Below are 22,549 nucleotides of genomic sequence, written 5' to 3' on the forward strand. Positions count from 1 at the left end.
AAACTATCGAAAAATATATTATTCGAAAATTTCTTAATTCGGGAATATTATAAACTTTTGACAATTTTCCGATTCGAGAATTTTAGTATTCTGGAATTTTATTCTTCAGGAGCTTCCAAATTTAGGAATTTTATTTATCAGGAATTTTATTATTCGGGAATTCTCTGTGGGTAATATTGAAATTCGGTAATATTATAAACTGTCGAGAATTTCTTAATTCGAGAATATTATAGCTGTTCGGAAATTTTCCAATTCGGGAATTTTATTATTCCGTAATTTTAATTTTTGATAACTTTTCGATTAAGGAATTTTTATTCAGAAATTTATCAATTCGGGAATATTATAGCTGTTCGGGAATTTTCTAGTTCGCGAATTTTATTATTCCGTAATTTTAATTTTTGATAACTTTTCAATCAAGGAATTTTTATTCGGAAATATTATAGCTGTTCGGGAATTTTACGATTCGGGAATTTTATTGTTCCGTAATATTAATTTTTGATAATTATCCAATTCAGGATTTTTTTATATGGGAATGTATCAATTCGGGAATTTTAGAGTTGATCTCTAAATTTTTTTATTATTCTGGAATTCTGGAATTTATTATTCTGGAAATTTATTCTTCGAGAGCTTCCTAATTCAGGAACTTCATTTATCAGGAATTTTATTTTTCGGGAATTTTCAAATACAGTAATATTAGAAACTGGAATTTTCCAATTCGGGAATTTTATTATTCCGTAATTTTTACTTTTGATAACTTTCCAATTCAGGAATTTTATTATTTGGGAATATTATAGCTGTTCGAGAATTTTATTCTTCGGGAGCTTCCTAATTCAGGAACTTCATTTATCAGGAATTTTATTTTTCGGGAATTTTCAAATACAGTAATATTAGAAACTGGAATTTTCCAATTCGGGAATTTTATTATTCCGTAATTTTAACTTTTGATAACTTTCCAATTCAGGAATTTTATTATTCGGAAATATTAGAGCTGTTCGAGAATTTTATTCTTCGGTAGCTTCTGAATTCAGCAATTTTATTCATCGGGAATTTTTAAATTCGGAAATATTAAAAACTTTAGGAAATTTTTCAATTTGGGAATTTTAGTATTCTGGAATTTTATTCTTCGGGAGCTTCACAATTCAGGAATTTTATTATTCGGGAATATTGTAGCTGTTCGAGAATTTTATTCTTCGGGAGCTTCCGAATTCAGGAATTTTATTTATCGGGAGCTTTCGAATTCAGGAATTTTTAAATACGGGAATATTATAAACTGTCCGAAATTTCTCAATAATTCAGCAATTTTATTATTCGGGATTTTAATTTTTAGTAACTTTCCAATTCAGGAATTTTATTATTCGTGAATATTAGAGCTGTTCGAGAATTTTATTCTTCGGGAGCTTCCGAATTCAGGAATTTTATTTATCGGGAATTTTATTTTTCTGAAATTTTTAAATACGGGAATATTATAAACTTTCGGGAATTTCCAATAATTCAGCAATCTTATTATTCGGGATTTTACCGGCAGTAACATTCAAATTCAGTAATATTATAAACTATCGGAAAATTTATTATTCAAAAATTTCTCAATTCAGGAATATTAAAAACTTTCGGAAATTTTTCAATTTGAGAATTTTAGTATTCTGGAATTTTCTTCTTCGGGAGCTTCACAATTCAGGAATTTTATTTTTCAATTTGCTTCATGGGTAATCAAATTATAATTCAGATTTTTTTTATACTTATAAAATATATTATGCTGACAAAATTACAAGATTGAGATTCTGGTCTTTGAATATTAATCATAAGGGAAAATGAAAAATTTATCAGGGGAAAACCAGTAAATTAAAAAAAAAAAATAAATAAAAATAAAAAACTTTACCCTAACGATTATATTTTTTAATGCAAATTTTTTATTATTTAATTAAATACCAAACAATTTGGTTAAGAGTCATCCTTTTTGTTCAAAATTTTAACTGTTGTGTTGAAAATTCGTATTTTTTGGTTGAAAATTCTTTTTCTTTTTTTTTTCTATGAGTTAAAATTGACATTTTAAACTCAAAAATGAACTTGGATAAAATTTAAACAGTTGATTAGTAATTAGTTAATTATTTTTGTTTTACTAAATATGTTTTTCAAATTTAAAAAAATAGCTCAATATTCATCTCTTTGATTCAAAAATTAATTTTTTCAAATTAAAAATGCAACTACTTGGGTAAAACTTAAACAGTTGATTAAGAATTAATTATTTGATTTTTTTTTTACTTTTTTTAAAAGTTTTGTTTTTAAATAAAATATTTGAGTGTTTGGTTAAAAATTCATATTTGTGTTGAAAATTCAATTTTCAGGATAAAAATTTAAGTAAATTCTAAAAAAATTCGACAGTTTTATGTTGAAGTTTAATCTTTTTTGAATAAAAATTCGATCATTTGGTTGAAAATGAACTTTTTTGTTGAAAATTCACAATTTCAGATGGAAAATTCAACTTTTTTACAGAAAATTCGTCTTTTGGCTGGAAAGTTGAATGTTATGTATAAATTTTGTTTTTCTTTGTTGATTGGAAAATACTTATTTGTTAAAATTTCATATTTTTGGTTGAAAATTTCATAATTTTATTTAAAAATTAGTTTATTTAGATGAAAATTATTTTTTTTGTTTGCTAAAAATTGAACTTTTCCATTTTTTGTTGAAAATTGATTTTTTTTAAATTGAAAATTCAACTATTTGTTATAAAATGCATATATTTTGTTAAAAATTCGTCTTTTTATATAATATTCACTTTTTTGTTTAAAATTCAACATTTCGGGTTTAAAAATTCAATTAGCTTAAAAAAATTAGTCATTTGGGCTTGAAAAGTTTACTTTTATTTTTAAAAAATCAACAATTGAAAATAATTTTTTTGTATTTTCAAAATACATTATTTTAGTCAAATATACATCTTTTATGACAAGTTTGGTTATTTTTTAGAAATCTATTGTTTTTTTGTTGTTAAAAATTCAAATATTATTTTTTAAAAAATATAACTACAATGCAAGAATTTATATTTTTTGGTTAAGGACTGATCTTTTTTAGTTGAAAATTGAACTATTTGGTATAAAATTAAACTTTTTTTTTTTAATTTATCTAGTTTATTAAGAATTTAACTATTTTCTATAATATTCATTATTTGTTGTTGTTCGAATATCAGCTATTAAAATTTTTTGCTTAGGATACATATTTTTGTTTAAAATTCAACATTTCGGGTTGAAAATTCAATTGGCTTCTAAAAAATTGGTCATTATTTGGTTTTGATAAATTTACTTTTTTGTTGGAAAATCAACTTCTTAGTTAAAGGTAGAATAACTTTAGTAAAAAATAATTTTTGTTATTCAAGACTCATCATTTAAGTTGAAAATTTAACTGATGAAAAATTTTGTTAATTTACCGACATTTTTTTAAAAATTGGACCATTTTTTTCCAATCAAATATAAAATATAAAAATTTTCGTTAAGAATTCATATTATTGTTAGAAAATTAAATTTTTCCGATTGAAAAATTTAACCATTTGGTTGAAAATTCAACAATTTCGTAAAAAAAATTAAACTAGATTGTTAAAAAGTAATATTTTTTGTTTGAAATAAATATATAAATTTTTTTAACTTATTGAGTAACTTCCCAAAGACTAAAGTGGAATAAGAAATACATGAAATAAGCCATTTGAATTTATTTTACACGGTACAGTTAATATTTACCTTATGCTATTTTCACTCATACCTTCTACTCTACTCAGTTTCACGAAAATTCCTATTTTTAAATCCAAAAACAGTTTCTCTTTAGTTTTCAGGAACACTCGTATTTATTCTAATGCCATGCATGTCTTTTATTTCTTGCTTCAATGTCTGCAAAAAATACATAACTCTATTAGAAACCAAATTTTTGAGAGATCATAGAATGAATTTTAACATTAGGAATAAAAATTCGTGCCTCATTGATTAATCGGTGCTGCTTCACAATTGTTAGACCCTTAAAATCAGGAGCAATTACATTGATTTCAAACATTGCTCCACAACCTCCTACAAAATATAACAATAATTAGAATATAAAATATAAAATTTTTTTAAAAAACTGAATAAATGCGGAATTCTCAGCATAAGATGCTCTCAAAACAGGGGAAATAGGGAGATTTTTTGCGAAAATAAGGGAATACGTAAATTCTTTCAAATAAAATCAATGTATGTGCGATATTCCTAAAATTTCATTTTTTCAAGTCGAAATATAGTCAAACAGATGATTTTTCAACAAATACGTTGAATTTTCAATAAAAAAAAAATATTTCCAAACCAAAAAGACAAATTTTCAACAAAATAGTTAAATTTTAAACCAAAAAGGATGATTTTTTAATAAACTAGTTGCACTTCTTAATAAATAATTAAACTTTTACCGAAAATGCGGAGATTTCAATTAAAAGAAACTAATATTTAATGAAATAGTTGAATTTTCAACCAAATAGGATGACTTTTTACCAAAACAATGGAGGGTTTAACAATTTATTGGAATTTTCAACAAAACAGTTGATGTTTCAAGAAAATAGTTAAATTTGTAACTAAATAGTTGAATTTTTCAGAAAAAATACTATTTTTCAATAAAATGGCGAAGTTTTTCAACACGTACTTGAATTTTCTACCAAAGATTATTTCTTAAAAACTAAAAATTCATTTTTAACAAAATAATTGAATTATCAACAAAATAGTTGAATTTTTAATTTTGAAAAAAAAACAATTTTTCAACGAAATATTAGAATTTCTAACCAAACAAGTGAATTTACAACCAAATAGTTGAATTTTGAGACAAAAAGGCGAATTTTTTCGAAAACAGTTAATTTTTCAACAAAAAAGTTAATTTAAAACCAAAATATATAATTTTTCTATCCAAAAAGATGAAATTTAAATTCAAAGCGACGAGTTTTCAACTAAAAAGTTACATTTTCAAACTGAAAGTGACGAATTCTTAATCCAAAAACAAAATTTTTTAACAAAATAGTGGAGGTTTGAACAATTTATTGGAATTTCCAACAAAACATTTGATTTTTCAAGAAAATAATTGAATTTTTAAGAAAAATACGAGTTTTCAATAAAATAACGAGATTTTTAACCACATACTTGAATTTTCTACCAAAGATTATTTCTCAAGAACTAAAAATTATTTTTTAAAAAAATAGTTGAACTTTTAACAAAATAATTTAATTTTCTAGCCAAAATCACTTATCTTCAACAATATAATTATATTTTTAACTTAATATTTGAATCTTTACCAAAAATATTACTATTTTACTAAAAAAAATAATATTTAATTCAAAGCGACGAATTTTCAACCAAAAAGTTAAATGTTCAAACGTAAAAATAGATGAATTTTCAACCCAAAAACGAATTTTTAACAGAGTTGAATTTTCAAATTAAAAAGAGTAATCGATCTGAAATTAGTACACTTTGTAACAAAATAATTTAATTTATAACCAGGTAGTTGTAGTTAAAACAAAATAGTTGAATTTTCACCTAAAAAGACGAATTTTGTAGAAACAAGTTGAGTTTAAAAAAAAAGTTCATTTAAAACCAAGAATTTTTAATGAAATAGTTCAAGTTTCAAGACAAAAAGACGAATTTTCAACAAAGTAATGAAATTATTAACCAAATACTTGAATTTTCAGCCAAAGAAGCTCAATTGCCTATCCAAAGAGAAGAATTTTCTACCAAAACAGTTAAATTTTTAAGAAAAAATTAGTTTTTTAAAATAAAATGGCGAAAAATTTTAACCACGTACTTGAATTTTCTACAAAGATTACTTCAAAACAACTAAAAACTCATTTTTAACAAAGTAGTTGACCTTTTAATAAAATAATTGAATTAGCAACAAAATAGTTAAATTTTTAAATAATAAAAAATGATTTTTCAACTAAATATTTGAATTTTTAAACAAATAATTGAATTTTCTAGCCAAAAACACTAATCTTCAACAATATAATTACACTTTTCACCTAATACTTGAATCTTTACCAAAAAGATTACTTTTCTACAAACAAAAAAAAATTTTATACTAAAACAGTAGAATTTTCAAGAAAATAGTTACATTTTTAACTAAATAGTTGAATTTTCAAGAAAAATATACGAGTTTCCAATCAAATTGCGTAATTTTTAACTATGTACTTGAATTTTCTACCGAAGATTATTTCTTAAACACTAGAAATTCATTTTTAACATAATAATTAAACTTTTAACAAAATAATTGAATTAACAACCAAATAGATAAATTTTTAAATAATAAAAAAACAAATTTTCAACCAAATATTTTAATTTTTAACCAAATAATTGAATTTTCTAGCCAAAAACACTAATCTTCAACAATATAATTACATTTTTAACCTAATACTTGAATCTTTACCGAAAAGATTAATTTTCTAGAAGAAAAGAATAATTTTCTAACAAAACAGTTGAATTTACAACCAAATAGTTTAATTTTGGGACAAAAAGACAAATTTTTTCGAAAACAGCTGATTTTTCAACTATAAAAAAGATTCCCTATCTACGAAAATTGCTGAATTAGCAAATAAAAAAGGCTGACTTTTTAACAGAATAATTAAATTTTCAACAAAATAGTTAGATTTTCAACTTGAAAAACGAATTTTCAACCGAATATTTTAATTTTGAACCAAATACTTTTATTTTCTAGCAAAGAAACTACGACTTGAATTTTTCCACAAAAAATATTAATTTTTTATACAAAAAAATAATAATCTTCACCAAAAAAGTTAATTTCAACAAAACGGTTGAATTTTCGGCCAAGAAAATTGCTTTTTAACTAAAAACTGTTGCATTTTCAACCAAATAGTTGAATTTTCAAACTAAAAGTGACTAATTTTCAACCCAAATACGAATATTTAACAAAAGACTTAAGTTTTCAATTAAAAAACATGAATGGTTTAGAAAATAGTTGACTTTTTAATAAAATAATAGAATTTTTAACAAGGCAGTTGAATGCTTAATGAGATGGTTAAATTTCCAAGACAAAGAGATGAATTTTCAACAAAATACTAAAATTTTTAACCAAATTCTTGAATTCTCAACCAGAAAGATCAATTTTCCATCTTAAGAGACGAATTTGTTACAAAAATAGTTGAATTTTCAATAAAAAATTATGACTGTTTATCAAAAAAGATGACTTTTTAACAAAATAGTTGCATTTTTAAATATTATTCACCAAATACCAAATTTTATTTGAAAATCTAACAATTATGTTGCAAATTCATTTTTTTTAGTAGAATATTTGCCTTTTTTAGTTAGAACTTCAAATTTTTAGTTGAACATTTAAATATTATATTGAAAATTTGTCTTTCTAGTAACAATTTTTCTTCCTTTTCGTCCAAAAAATATTAATTTTCTACTAAATCAGTTAAATTTACAACCAAAAAGGGTGAATTTTCAACAAAATAAATAAATCTTCAACAAAACAGTTGAATTTCCAATCAAAAGAAACAGATTTTCAACAAATTGGTTCAATTTTTGACTTAATACTTAAATTTTCACCATAAGGATTACTTTTCTACCAAAGAAGATTAATTTTCCATCAAAAATGTTGAATTAAAAACCAAAAAGGCTGAATTTTCAACAAAATTACAAAATTTATTTCTTCTTTTAAATCCTACTATTTTTGAATTAATTAAAAATTTTTTTTCGAAAATCAATTATTTATTTTTTAGTTGAAAATTCATTTCTATGGATAAAAATTGACGTATTATATTTAAAAATTCGCTTTTTTTTGGTAAAAATGAATTTTGTTAAAGAAAAAATTGAACTGTTCGATTTTGGGCTGAAAATGTTTTCTTTTTCAGTTCAAAAATCACTTATTTGATTAAAAATTGAACTATATTGTAGGAAATTCAATTGTTTTCACTAAAAATTTCACTATTCCATTTTTGGTTAAAAATTAATTTTTTTATTTGAAAATCTAACAATTATGTTGAAAATTCGTTTTCTTTCAGTATAAAATTTGCCCTTTTAGTCAGAACTTCAAATATTTCGTTGGACATTTATATATTTTGTTGAAAATTTGTCTTTCCTTTGTTTCTTCCTTTTCGTCCAAAAAATATTAATTTTCTACCCAATCAGTTAAATTTACAACCAAAAAGGCTGAATTTTCGACGAAACAGTTGAATTTTCAATCAAAAGAAACAAATTTTCAACAAATCGGTTAAATTTTTAACTTAATACTGAAATTTTCACCAAAAGGATTACTTTTCTACCAAAGAAAATTAATTTTCCATCAAAATTGTTGAATTAACAACCAAAAAGACTGACTTTTCAACAAAATAGATGAATTTTTAACAAAATAATTGAATTTTTAACAAAAAAAACAATTATTTAACCAAATAATTTAACTTGAATTAAACATTTTTTGTTGTTTTAAATCCAACTATTTTTGAACTAATATAAACATTTTTTTCGAATATCAATTATTTATTTTTTTGTTGAAAATTCATTTCTATGGATAAAAATTGAACTATTATATTTAAAAATTCTCTTTTTTTTTGGTAAAAATGAATTTTGTTAAAGAAAAAACTGAACTGTTCGATTTTGGGCTGAAAATGTTTTCTTTTTCATTTCAAAACTCATGCATTTAATTAAAAATTGTATTATATTGTTGGAAATTCAATTTTTTTCACTAAAAATTTCACTATTCCATTTTCACCAAAAGGATTACTTTTCTACCAAAAAAATTGATTTTCCATCAAAATTGTTGAATTAACAACCAAAAAGGCTAACTTTTCAACAAAATAGATGAATGAAAAAAATAGATGGATTTTCAGTTTAAAAAAAAAACGAATTTTCAAAGAAATATTTGAATTTTTAACCAAATACTTTTATTCTCTAGCAAAAAAATTTTTTTTAACAAAACAGTCAAATTTTTAACCTAAGACTTGAATTTACACTAAAAAAGATTCCTTTTTTACCAAAAAATATTAATTTATAACCAAAAAAAATTGTCTCTCTTGTTTTAAATCCAACTTTTTTTATTTAATATTTAAATTTTTTTGTTTTGAATATCAACTATTTAATTTCATTTCCATTTTGGGCTGAAAATGTTTTCTTTTTCAGTTCAAAACTCACTTCTTTGATTACAAATTGAACAATATTGTTGGAAATTATTGATTTTTATCTAAAAATTCAACTATCTATTTTGGGTTAAAAATTAATTTTTTATTTGAAAATCTAACAATTTTATTGAAAAATCTTTTTTCTTTCACCAGAAAATTTTCGTTTTTAGCCAGAACTTCAAATATTTAGTTGAACATTTGTATATTTTATTGAAAATTTGTTTTTCCAGTAAAATTTTAATCTTCTTTGAAATCTCATATTTTCGTTTGAAAATTGAATTATTTAATTTTTGGTTCAAAATTATTCTTAATTAGTTGAAAAATCTATTTCATATTAAACTTATCGAATGTTATAAAAAAAAAGTAATTAAAATATTAAATTTTTCATCTTCAAACTGGATGACTTACCCTGTTTCTTTATTTTATAAAACATATTAGAAACGTTTATTAATAACTTGTATTCAAAAAAGAATTTTTCATTTATTAAATTAAAAATCTCTCATACACATTTATTTTGTTAAATATTTTTTTGAAAATGGGGAAAAAAAGAGAAATTCTTTCTGAAAAAGAGGAAAATAGGAGAAAGCACATCAAGTCTGAAATAAAAAATTCTTGAAAAACTTTAAAAATTGGTGTTAACTTTTACCCGAAACGTCGGTGACTTCGACGAGCTTTGCTCCTGGAAATTTGTTTCTCAAAATGTTGCTCATTTTTTGCTCGGCTTCTTTTCCAGCGAGGACGCTACTTGGTCCGCTCCAAACTTTCGACAGCAGCTGCAACACTTTTATTTTATTCATCCTTCTTGTTTCGGGGTCATTAAAAATATATTTAATGGAAAATTTTGCAAATATCAACTCGATATCATGTTATAAATAAATGGAAGTAAATTGCAGCGAATTTTTCAAATCTCTGCATCTGCTTTTTCGTTTTACTTGTAAAATTTTTCTCTTTTTTCTTCGGAATTCTTAGTTGCTACAAATCATCATTTCAGCAATTGAGATTATATATATATTTATTATAAAAAGTATCTCCAAAAATCAATTTTAAGGAATATTTTGAATAAAATTTTAAAATTAAAAAAAAATATATAATTTTTTTCAATAAAATATTGTTTTTCAATTTCCTTTTCTTGTACAGAATTTAGTCGTGACTTTTCTGGATTTTTTGTGAGATAAATAATGTGAAATATATGGAAAAATAAGTGGATAATTTGCTTACCGAAATCGTACGAAAATTTGACGTAATTTTGGCAGCGAACATATTTGTGTCAATATTATCAGCTGTTCGCAATTCTTTTGTCTTTTAAAGAGTCGATCGTCTACTGTAAATTAAATTAAAAAATTAATTATTTCATTGTTTGATTTATAAGTTAGGTTATAAACAATTCTGTAACCAAAAATATAGAAAATTAACAAAATTGTAGCCAATTCGATTATAAAATTAAAACAAGTAAATAGTTTTAAATTCCTAAGATTTTAAGTCGAAATGTATTACATTTTCAACTAAATAAAGACGAATTTTTAACAAAAGGGTTGACTTACCACCTCATAAAAATAAATTGTTTAGAAAATAGTTGTTTTTTAAAATAAAATAATGGAATTTTCAAACCAAATAGTTGAATTTTCGAGCCAAAAAGACGAATTAGTTAGAAAGGGGTTAAATTTTGAGGAAAAAAGTTCATTTTTAAACAAGAAATATGAATTTTCTAATCAAAAGGACAAATGTTCTATCCAAAAAGATGAAATTTCGATTCAAAGTGACGAAGTTTCAACAAACAGATGAATTTTCAACAAAACAGTTGAATTTTCGCCCAAAAAATTACTTTTTAACCACAAGCAGTGGCATTTTCAACCAAATAGTTGAATTTTTAAACAAAAAGAAACAAATTTTCAACCGAAAGATGGATTTCTAACAAAAAAGTTATGTTTTTAATTTAAAAATATGAATGGTTTAGAAAACAGTTTACTTTTTAATCAAACAATTGAATTTTCAATAATAATTTAGTTGAATTTTTAACGGGATGTTTAAATGTTCAAGATAACAATACGAATTTTCAACAAAATAGTTAAATTTTTAGCCAAATACTTGAATTTTCTGCTAAAAATATCAGTTTTCTATCTAAAGAGACGAATTTTCCACCAAAACAGTTGATTTTTCAATAAAAAAGGATGGTTGTTTATCAAAATAGTTGAATTTTTAACTAAAATATTATTCTTTTAATAAAATCGTGGAATTTTGAACCAAATAGTTGAACTTTCAAGCCAAAAGGACCATTTTTCAACAAAATAGTTGAATCTTCAACTAAAAACGATGAATTTTCAAGAAAATAGTTCAATTTGAAAAAAAAATCTGAACGAAATAGATGAGTCTTCAATCAAAAGTTAGAATGTTTAACCAAATACTTGAATTATCAGCAAAAAATATTTCTTTTCTGTAAAATTTTTTTTACCATAATATAGTTAAGTTTTCAACCAAAAAGGCTGACTGTTTAACAAAATAGTTCAATTTTTAACAAAATAATTAAATTTTTAATTAAAAAAAAAAAGTATTTTTAAACCAAAAATAAATTCTCAAAAAAACATTTACACTTTTAACCAAACACTTGATTTTTCTATAAAAAAATATGCATTCTTTATACGGATATTAGAATTTATACAAAAATCATTTAATTTTTAACAAAAAAATATGACTTTTCAACAAAATAGTTGTATTTTTTAATAAATAATAAAAACTTTACCAAAAGGGAGGACATTTTCGAGAAACTAAATTAATTTTCAACCAAATATTTAAATTTTAAACCAAATAGGCTCACTTTTTAACAAAATACTGGAAGTTTTAACAATTTAATGTAGTTTTCAACAAAACAGTTAAATTTTTAATTTAAATATTAACTAAATAATTGAACATTTAAGAAAAATAAGAGTTTTCAATGAAGTAGTTACATTTTTAACCACATTCTTTAATTTTATTACATTAAATTAAGTTTTTATACAAACACTTGTCTTTTCTAACAAAAAGATACATTTTTTATTTTAAAAAAAGAACAAATTTATATCAAAATAGTTGAATTTTAGGCAAAATAATTTAATTTTCATCAATATAATTCAATTTTCAACAAAAGAAACGAATTTTCATCCAAATATCTGAATTTTTAACCAAATAATTGAATTTTCTAGCCATAAACACTAATCTTTAACAATATACTTACATTTTTAACCTAATACTTGAATCTTTATCAAAAGGATTATTTTTCTACCAAAAAAGATTAATTTTTTACCAAATCAGTTAAATTTACAATCAAGAAGGCTGAATTTTTAACAAAATAATTAAATTTTCTACCAAATAATTGAAAAAAAGAATACTTTTCTCCAAAAAATAATCATTTTCAACTAAAATAGATGAATTTTTAACAAATTAAATAAATTTTCTACAAAATACTTACATTTTCAAACAAATGAAACGAATTTTTAACCGAAAAATTTAACTTTATAGCCAAAAACATTTATATTCAATAAACTAGTTAAATTTGTGACCTAATACCAAGTACTAACACAATTTACACAAAAAAAAGATTACCTTTCAACCTAAAAAGATTAATTTTCCAGCATAATAGTTGAATTTTCAATCAAGAAGGCTAAATTTTTAACAATATAGTTAAATTTTTTATTAAGTAGAAATGAATTTTCATCAAAATATTTAAATTTCTATTTAAATACTTGAATTTTCTAGCCAAAAACACTTACTTTTAACAAAATTGTTAAGATTTATCCTAATTCTTGAATTTTCACCAAGAAGATTACTTTTCAACGAAAAAATATTAATTTTCTATCCAAAGAGATGAATTTTCTGCTTAAATAGTTGAATTTTCAATAAGAAAAAGGATAAATATTGAACAAAATAGTTGAATTCTTAAAAAAATAATTAAATTTTCAACAAAATATATTTCAATTTTTATTGAAATACTTGAAGTTTCTAGACAAAAACACTGACTTTCAACAGAATAGTTAAATTTTTTATCCAAATACTTGAATTTTCAATCAACAAAGATAACTATTTAACAAAAACAAAAAGATAACCAAAAAGAATCAATTTTGAACCAATTAAATGAAAATTGATTCTAAAGAGATGAATTTGCAACATAAAAATATTACTTTTCTATTCTGATAGATTAATTTTCTACCAAAATAGTTGAAATATAACCAAAAAGTCTGATTTTTCAACAAAATATTAGATGCCTTTTTAACAAAATAATTGATTTTTCTAGCAAAAAACACTAATTTTTCAACAAAACCGTCAAACTATCAACCTAAGACTTAAATTTTCACTAAAAACATAATACTTTTTTCAAAACGGAATAATTTTCAACCAAAATAGTTGAATTTTTTATAAAATAATGAAATTTTCAACAAAATAGTTGAACTTTTAAACAAAAGAAACGAATTTTTAAGAAAATATTTGAATTTTTATTTAAATGCTTGAATTTTCTAGCCAAAAATACTTACTTTCAATAAAATAGTTCATTTTTTATCCTATGACTTGAATTTTCTATCTGAAGAGACGAATTTTCTCCCAAAATAGTAGAATTTTCAATAAAAAAGGGATACTTATTTAACAAAAATAGTTGAATTCTTAACAAAATAATAGAATACCAAATACAAATGCCATTTTCACCATCAAAAGATTAATTTTCAACCAAAAAAGATTTTCCTGCAAAATAGTTGTATTTTCAACCAAGAGGGCTAAATTTTTAACAAAATAGTTAAGTTTTTTATTAAGTAGAAATGAATTTTCAACCAAATATCTACATTTTTATTTAAATACTTGAATTTTCTAGTTAAAAACACTTACCTTTAACAAACTTGTTAAGTTTCTATCCTAATTCTTGAATTTTCACAAAGAAGATTACTTTTCAACGAAAAAATATTAATTTTCTATCCAATGAGACGAATTTTCTGCTTAAATAGTTGAATTTTCAACAAAATATTTAAATTTGTATTGAAATACTTGGATTTCCTAGACAAAAACACTGACTTCCAACAAAATATTTGAATTTTTTATCCTAATACTTGAATTTTCAATCGAAAACCATAATTATTTAACAAAAAGATAAGTAAAAAGGTACCTTTGTCACCAATTACATGAAACTTCATTCTAAAGAGATGAATTTTCAACACAAAAATATTACTTTTCTGCCCATAAAGATTAATTTTCTACCAAATTAGTTGAATTAATACCAAAAAGGCTGACTTTTCAACAAAATAGAGGATTTTTTAACAAAATAATTAAATTTTTAACCAAATAATTGAATTTTTTAAATAATAGTTGAATTTTCAATTTCAGAAAACGAATTTTCTACTAAATATTTGAATTTTTAACCAAATTCTTGAATTTTCTTGCAAAGAGCACTAATTCTACAACAAAACCGTGAAACTATCAACCTAAGACTGGAATTTTCACTAAAAAAATAATAATTTTTTCAAAAAAGAATAATTTTCAACCAAAATAGTTGAAATTTTTATGAAATAACGAAATTTTTAACAAAATAATGAAATTTTAAACAAAAGAAACGAATTTTTAACTAAATAATTTAACTTTCTTGCCCAAACACTTATCTTTAACACAATAGTTAAATATTTAACCTAATAGAAAATACTAATACCATTTTCACAAAAAAAAAAGATTACTTTTCTACCAAAAAAGATTATTTTTCAGCAAAATACATGAATTTCCAACCAAGAACGCTGCATTTTTAACAAAATCGTTAAATTTTGTATTCAAAAGAAACGAATTTTCAAGAAAATATTTGAATTTTTATTTAAATACTTCCAAAAACACTTTTAAAAAAATAGTTCAGTTTTTATTCTAAGACTTGAATTTTCGCCAAGAAGATTACTTTTCAGGGAAATTTTTTTATTTTCGATCTAAAGAGGCGAATTTGACCGCCAAAATAGTAGAATTTTCAATAAAGAAAGGATAAATATTTAACAAAATAGTTGAATTCTTAACAAAATCATTGAATTTTTATAGAAATACTGGAATTTTCTAGACAAAAACACTGACTTTCATCAAAATAGTTAAATTTGTATCCTAATACTTTAATTTTTAATCCAAAAACAAGACTATTTTAAAAGAACAAAAAAAGATAGCCAAAAAGGATAAATTTTTAACCAATCAGATGAAACTTCATTCTAAAGAGATGAATTTTCAAAACAAAAATATTACTTTTCTACCTAGAAAGATTAATTTTCTACCAAAGAGTCGAATTAAAAACCAAAAAGGCTGACTTTTCAACAAAATAGATGAATTGTTAACAAAATAATTGAATTTTCAAACAAATAATTGAATTTTCAACCTAATAGTTGAATTTTCAATTTCAGAAAATGAATTTTTTATTAGATTTTTAACCAAATACTTGAATTTTCTTACAAAGAGCAGTAATTTTCCTAACAAAACCGTCAAACTATCAACCTAAGACTTAAATTTTAACAAAAACATAATACTTTTTTTCAAAAAAGAATAATTTTCAACCAGAATAGTTGAATCTTTTATAAAATAAGGAAGTTTTCAACAAAAAAGTCGAATTTTTAAACAAAAGAAACGACTTTTTAACTAAATAATTTAACTTTCTAGTCAAAAACCTTATCTTCAAAACACTAGTTAAATTTTTAACCTAATATCAAATACTAATGCCATTTTCACCAACAAAAGATTACTCTCTAACCAAAAAAGATTATTTTCCAGAAAAATAGTGGAATTTGCAACCAAAAAAGGGCTGCATTTTTAACAAAATAGTTAAAATTTTTATTCAAAAGAAACGAATTTTCAAGAAAATGTTGGAATTTTTATTGAATACTTGAATTTTCTAGGCAAAAACACTTACTTTTAACCAAATAGTTAAGTTTTTTACCTTAATTCTTGAATTTTCACCAAGAAGATTATTTTTCAACGAAAAAATATTACTTTTCTATCTGAAGAGACGAATTTTCTGCCATAATAGTATATTTTTATTCAAAAGAAAAGAATTTTCAAAAGAAAATGTTGGAAAGATAACAAAAAAACATACATTTTTAACCAATTATATGAAACTTCATTCTAAAGAAATGAATTTTCAACACAACAAAATTACTTTTGTACTCAGAATAATTAAATTTCTGCTTAAAAAGTTTAACTTGAAATAAAATGGAAAATTATATTTAACTAAATTTTTAACGAAAAAATTAAATTTACAACATAATAATTTAACTTTTAACCAACTAGTTGAACTTTCAAGCCAAACAGATGATTTTTCCACCAAATAACTCCACTTTTTAACAAAATAGTTAAATTTTTCATAAATAATTGAATTTTTACCAGAAAAATATTACTTTTCTACCCAGAAAGATTAATTTTCTACTAAAATAGTTGAATTTTAAACCAACATGGCTGAATTTTAAATAAAATAGTAGAATTTTCAAAAATTAGGCTCTATTAATTACGTACACATTTGAGCCAAAATCGAGAAAAAGGGAAAGTTTTATGAACACAGGGAAAAAAGGATTTTTTTTAAAAAGGTCGGAAAAGGGAATAAGGGAAAGAGTGAGGCGTCTGTAACTAAAATTTAATATAGTAGCTTTTCTCGCTCGACAAAAAATTTTTTCAGATATTTTATGTAACCATTATCTTATATAAACTTTAAGGTTTTTTTATTGAAAATCAAACAAAATTGCCGGTACACGGAAAAATTGACGATTTCCTGATCCAGGCACCCAGATTTGCCGCTTGTGAAATGATTCTATAAAATTCAACTACTGAAAATCTGGTATAAATACTCTAAAGTGAAGAAAAATAACCATAAATAATACAAATTTGTTTAAAACTTTGTCGCAAATGAGATATTCTCCGATTAACGTTGTCTAGGTTATATTTGGAAAAAGAAAGAATAAGTCGATTTGTAAATCAGAATAATCAATCAAATCATATGAGAAGCGTCTGAATTAAATCTAAAGATTATTTTATCTTTATCGACTTACCGATCTTGAGATAATAATCACAGAAAAAAAGGATGAAAAACCGTCCCAAAGTTCTTCATTCACAAGACGTTTTTGACCAACTAATAGAAGTTTTTATAACAATTTAGGACATACCAAATCCGGGATTAAGATTCACTCTTTGCTATTCAAATATTTTACACTGACATGCTCACGTTTTGATACAAAAAAGTCACGAAAATAGATAACGAAATAATCAGACCATCGGCAATCGTTGCTCACGCGGTTTAAGGAGGTTATGTTTGGAAAAGAAACAGCTGATGCTGATTCATCAGCTGAGATCGCTGAGATTTTTTGAAATGTCAAGGGGTAAGTGCTCTCTTTATGTATAATTTTTAAAACTATTTTTACTCTACTTTTAAATTGATCCAATTTTCCCCTATTAATGTCCATTATTCTATTAACGCGATGATTATTTTAAATTTGAATAATCTTTTCGAATGCATTACAAAATCGCATTGTTGTGCAACCACGACTACTTTTTGGTTGTGACAAAACAAATAGAACAAAAGAGATTTTCCAACATTTGTAACATTCTTTTAAAGTTTTAAACGGGAATAATTGAAATCAATCGATTTTGTGCATCAAAAAAATCATATGGCTAATTAATTATGTGATTGCCAAAAATTCTAGAAAACCCTAGAAAAGAGGGTGGTTTTTCACGAAAACAGGGTAATTTTGGAGCAGTCAAAATTGTCAAAATACATCAATTTTCAACAAGATTAATTTTGTACCAACAAAAAAATTGAATCTTTAACAAACAAGAATAATTTTCTGACAAAAAAGATGAATTTCCAACAAACAAAATAAATTTTCTAACCAAACAGACGAATTTTCAACAAAAAAATGAAATTTCTAACCAAAAAATAGATTTTTCAACAAACAAGATTAATTTTATAACCAAACAGATGAATCTTTAACAAACAAGACTAATGTTCTAACAAAAAAGACTAATTTCCAACAAAAAAGAATAATTTTCTAACCAAAAAGACGAATTTTCAACAAAAAAGATGAAATTTCTATCCAAAAATACGAATTTCCAACAATCAAGATTAATTTTCTAACCAAAAACACGAATTTTCAACAAAAAAGATGAAATTTCTCTCCAAAAAGACGAATTGTCTACAATAAAGATTAATTTTATAACCAAACAGATGAATCTTCAACAAACAAGATTAATTATCTAATCAAAAAGATGAATTTTTAAGAAACATGAGATTTATTTTTTAACCAAGAAGAAAAATTTTTAATAAGATTAATTTTTTAACAAAAAAAATTGGATTTTTAACAAACAAGAATAATTTTATAACAAAAAAGATGAATTTCCAACAAACAAGATTAATTTTATAGCCAAAAAGATGAATCTTCAACAAACCAGACTAATTTTCTAACAAAAAAGACGAATTTCCAACAAACAAGAATAATTTTCTAACCAAAAAGACGAATTTTCAACAAAAAAGATGAAATTTCTATCCAAAAAGACGAATTTTCAACAAAGAAGATTTATTTTCTAACCAAAAAGACGAATTGTCAACAAAAGGATTAATTTTATAACCAAACAGATGAATCTTCAACAAACAAGATTAATTATCTAATCCAAAAGACCAATTTTTAAGAAACATGAGATTTATTTTTTAACCAAGAAGACAAATTTTTAATAACATTAATTATTTAACAAAAAAAAAAGAATTTTGAACAAACAAGAATAATTTTCTAACCAAAAAGAGGCATTTTCAACAAAATAAATCAGTTTTAAACAAAATTTCTCAATTGCTGAACTTTAAGAAAAGTTAATTTTCTAAAACAAATTTTTTCATAAAAATAGATTCATTTTCTTAAAGTTATATTTAAACCAGGAAAATAATTTTTTTAACAAAATAAGTTATTTATAACGAGATAGTTTAACTTTCTACAACATTTTTAATTCCCATACAAAAACAGATTAATTGAGAACTAAAGGGTTTAATTTTAAACCAAAAAGGATTAATTTAAAGACATAAAGAATAATTTTACACCAACAAATAAGAATTTTTATTAAAATACAATAATTTTCAACTTATAAAGGATAAATATTTAACCAAAAATGGGATAGTGAAATTTTCAAATAAACAAAAAGGAAATTTTATAAAAAAAGAGAGAAATTAAAAAACCTATTGAATTTTAAAGCCGAAAGGCAAATTTTCCACAAGATAATTTAATTTACAAAACACAAAAATATATTTTAAGAAAGAAGTTAATTTTCTATCAAAAACTTTAAATTTTGTAAGAATATATAAAATTTTAACCAAATAGTTAATTTTAAACAAAAAGCATGAATTTTTAATGAACAAAGTTAATTTTCAACAAAATTCATGTTTTTTGTTAAACATTCTTATTTTTGGTGGTAGAATAATAATCTTCTTGGTGAAAAATTCATCTTTTTGGTTGACAATTCATTTTTTGGTTGAAAATTTTAATAAAGTTGAAAAATGTGTATGTTATATAGTTATAAATTAACTTTGTCAACTGGAAATTCTTTTTTGGTTGAAAATTCAACTATTTGGTTCTAAATTCACTTCTTAAATTAAAAATTCATTATTATAGTTGAAAGTTTATTTATTTACTTCAAAGTTTGACTGTTTTGTTGAACATTTTTTTTCTTGGTCCAATTCAATTTTTTTAGTTTTAAATTAATTTTTTTGTTGTGTAAAATAGCGACTATTAAATTCTTCGTTAAAAATTCATAATTTTCATAATTTTAATTCAAAACCTTTGTTGAAAATTAATTTTTAAATAAAAATTTTTAATTTTCCATTTTTGGTTAAGAAAATATCGATTTAGTTGAAAATTAATTTCTCTGAATAGAAATTTAACTATCAGAATGTATTTTTATTATTGAATATTCATCATTATACTCATCATTATACTGAATATTCATCATTATACTGAAAATTCAACTGAGTGTTTATTTGATTTATCTTTTTTAATTAAAAATTCATGTCTTTTGTTGAAAATTCATTTCTTTGGAAAAAAAATTAACTATTACGTTGAAAATTCGTTTTCTTTTTTTTAATAATTTTTTTATTTAAAATATGATTATTTCATTCTTGTTTGAAAATCGATCTTTTTTTAGTTGAAAATTAGATTTTTTTATTGAAGATTCATCATTATAGTTGAAAATTAATTTTTTTGTTTGAAAATTTAACGATGTTAAAACTCCTTTTTTTGTCTTTTTTAGTTGAAAATTCCACTATTTAGTTGAAAATTCACTGATTTTTTAAAAATTCCCCTTTTATGGTAGAATATTAATTTTCTTAGTCGAAAAATTAATTTCTTTAGTTGAAAATTCAACTAATTTGTTTGAAATTCGTTATTTATATTTAAAAAGATAATTTTTCATCTGTGAATAAAACTACATATTTCATTTTGGGTCGAAAATATATCTTTTTTAGTTGAAAATGAATGTATTTTGTTAAATATTGTTCTTTTTTGGTAGATAATTAATCTTCTTGGTTGAAAATTAATTTTTTTAGTTAAAGATTTCTTATTTTAGTTGACAATTTATTTCTTGGTCTAAAAATTTAACTATTTTGTTGAAAATTCGTTTATTTTGTGAAAAAATATCTCTTTTAGTAGAAAATTAATCTCTTTAGTTGCAAATTCAAATTTTTAATTGAAAATTTATTTCTTTAGTAGAAAATTCAACCTAAATCAGAACATTTCAAAGATTTTAAACGATTTCAATAGATTTGAGAACATTTCAAAATATTTCACAAAAATGTCTAATATATTAATAATTTCAAATGTATACAAAGGATTTGATGAAGATTTCATAAATATTTCAAAGAATTTATAAGGATTTTAGAAGATTTCATGAGTTTCAAAGATTTTACCAAAATTTAAAAATATTTTAAAAGGTTTCATAAAGATTTCAAATATTTTAATGATGTTAAATGAACACAATAAATTTCACAAATATTTCAAAGACTTCATCCAAATTTCATAAAGATTTCAAATTCAGAGATTTCAAAAGTACACCAGATTTTAAAGATTTCAAAACATTATAATGATTTTAAATTATATTAAATTTGTTTAGCAGATTTCAAAAAATTTCACAAGGATTTCAATGATTTTACAAAGAAAATTTTACAGTTTTGTAATGATTTCTAATCTTCTTACAAGATTACAAAATATTTCATAAATATTTCAAATATTTTTATGATTTTAAGTTATTACAAAAGATTTCATAAAGATTTCACCAATATTTCAAATAAATACAAAAGATGTATGAAAGATTTCACAAGTATTTCTTAGAATTTATAAGGATTTCTAAAGATTTCAAGGATTTAAATTTTTTTAAAGATATGCAATGTTTCGGAAGATTTCAAAGGTTCTAAGCAATTGTAAAAGGTTTCAATAAATTTGAAAAGATTTTAATGAATTCAAACGAACACAAAAGTTTTCACAAATAAAGGTTGAAGAAATATTTTACAAACATTTCAAAGATTTCAAGCAATTTTACAAAGATTTTACAAAAATGTTAAAAGCTTTAAAAAGATTTGACAAAGGTTTCACAGAAATTTCAAAATTTTAAATACTCTAAAAGATTTCAAAAGATTAAAAAGTTTTACAAAGATTTCAAAAATTACAAGGATTTCAAAGATTGCAAAAATATTCCCAAAGATTTCACAAAGATGAATTATTTTCGCAAAAAATTAAGAATTTATTTATTGTGAATTTTTTTACGGGAATTTTACAAGTTTCTAGAAAAAAAATCTGTCCACGTTCGATTTCAACAGTTTCTAAATAATTAGTTGAATTTTTATGTTTTTTAATTATACTATTATTTAGCTTAAAATGCGTAATTCAAATTTTTTTACTATAAAAATTTTGATTCCTAAGCTTACATTTTTAATTTAATTTTTAATTTCTTTCTTAAAAATTTGAACATATAAAAAACAAAAGCCTTTGATGTTGAAAATTTTGGACAAAAAACATTTTTATTTAATAAATAAATACATTTTTTTAAATTTATCTGTGCTTTAGTTAATAAAAAGTGAACAAAAACGATTTGACAAAACGATTTTAAACCAGATCAAAATTTAAGAATTTTCAGATTTTAACGTTAAAAATTAAACGGTTTGAATTTGAAAGTCTTAGTCATTAAACAAATTTGAACGTGTGTTTGAAAGTTTATAAACTATTTTCAACTTAAAAATAATTTCATAATAATATATTCTTAAAGAAAGATTTTTATTAAATTTAAAATATTGTTTGAGTCTAAAATATCACATTTTTGACCCATTCAATTTGAAGTTTTTAATATAAAAAAAGATTAAATATTGAATATTTTGCAATATTTGAATTTTTATTTAGGACAAGTAAATTGAAACCAAATATTGAAAAGTAAAGAATCTTTGACTGA

General features: G+C 22.4%; 1 protein-coding gene across 1 annotated transcript in view; it reads right to left on the reverse strand.

The window, feature by feature from the left end:
- The window catches only part of LOC117172436 (xaa-Pro dipeptidase), a 215,568-nt gene extending 198,329 nt beyond the window's left edge, over nt 1–17,239 (reverse strand). Inside the window, exons 1-3 of the mRNA XM_033360369.1 lie at nt 17,128–17,239; nt 10,337–10,439; nt 9,765–9,891 (exon numbers count right to left, since the gene is read on the reverse strand). Of these exons, the coding sequence (XP_033216260.1) occupies nt 9,765–9,891; nt 10,337–10,378 (169 nt within the window). The 5' untranslated portion in view covers nt 10,379–10,439; nt 17,128–17,239. The remainder of the gene's footprint in view (nt 1–9,764; nt 9,892–10,336; nt 10,440–17,127) is intronic.
- Nucleotides 17,240–22,549: the final 5,310 nt, after the last annotated feature.

This window comes from Belonocnema kinseyi, chromosome 5 (assembly GCF_010883055.1).
Source record: "Belonocnema kinseyi isolate 2016_QV_RU_SX_M_011 chromosome 5, B_treatae_v1, whole genome shotgun sequence".
Taxonomy (NCBI): Eukaryota; Metazoa; Arthropoda; class Insecta; order Hymenoptera; family Cynipidae; genus Belonocnema; species Belonocnema kinseyi.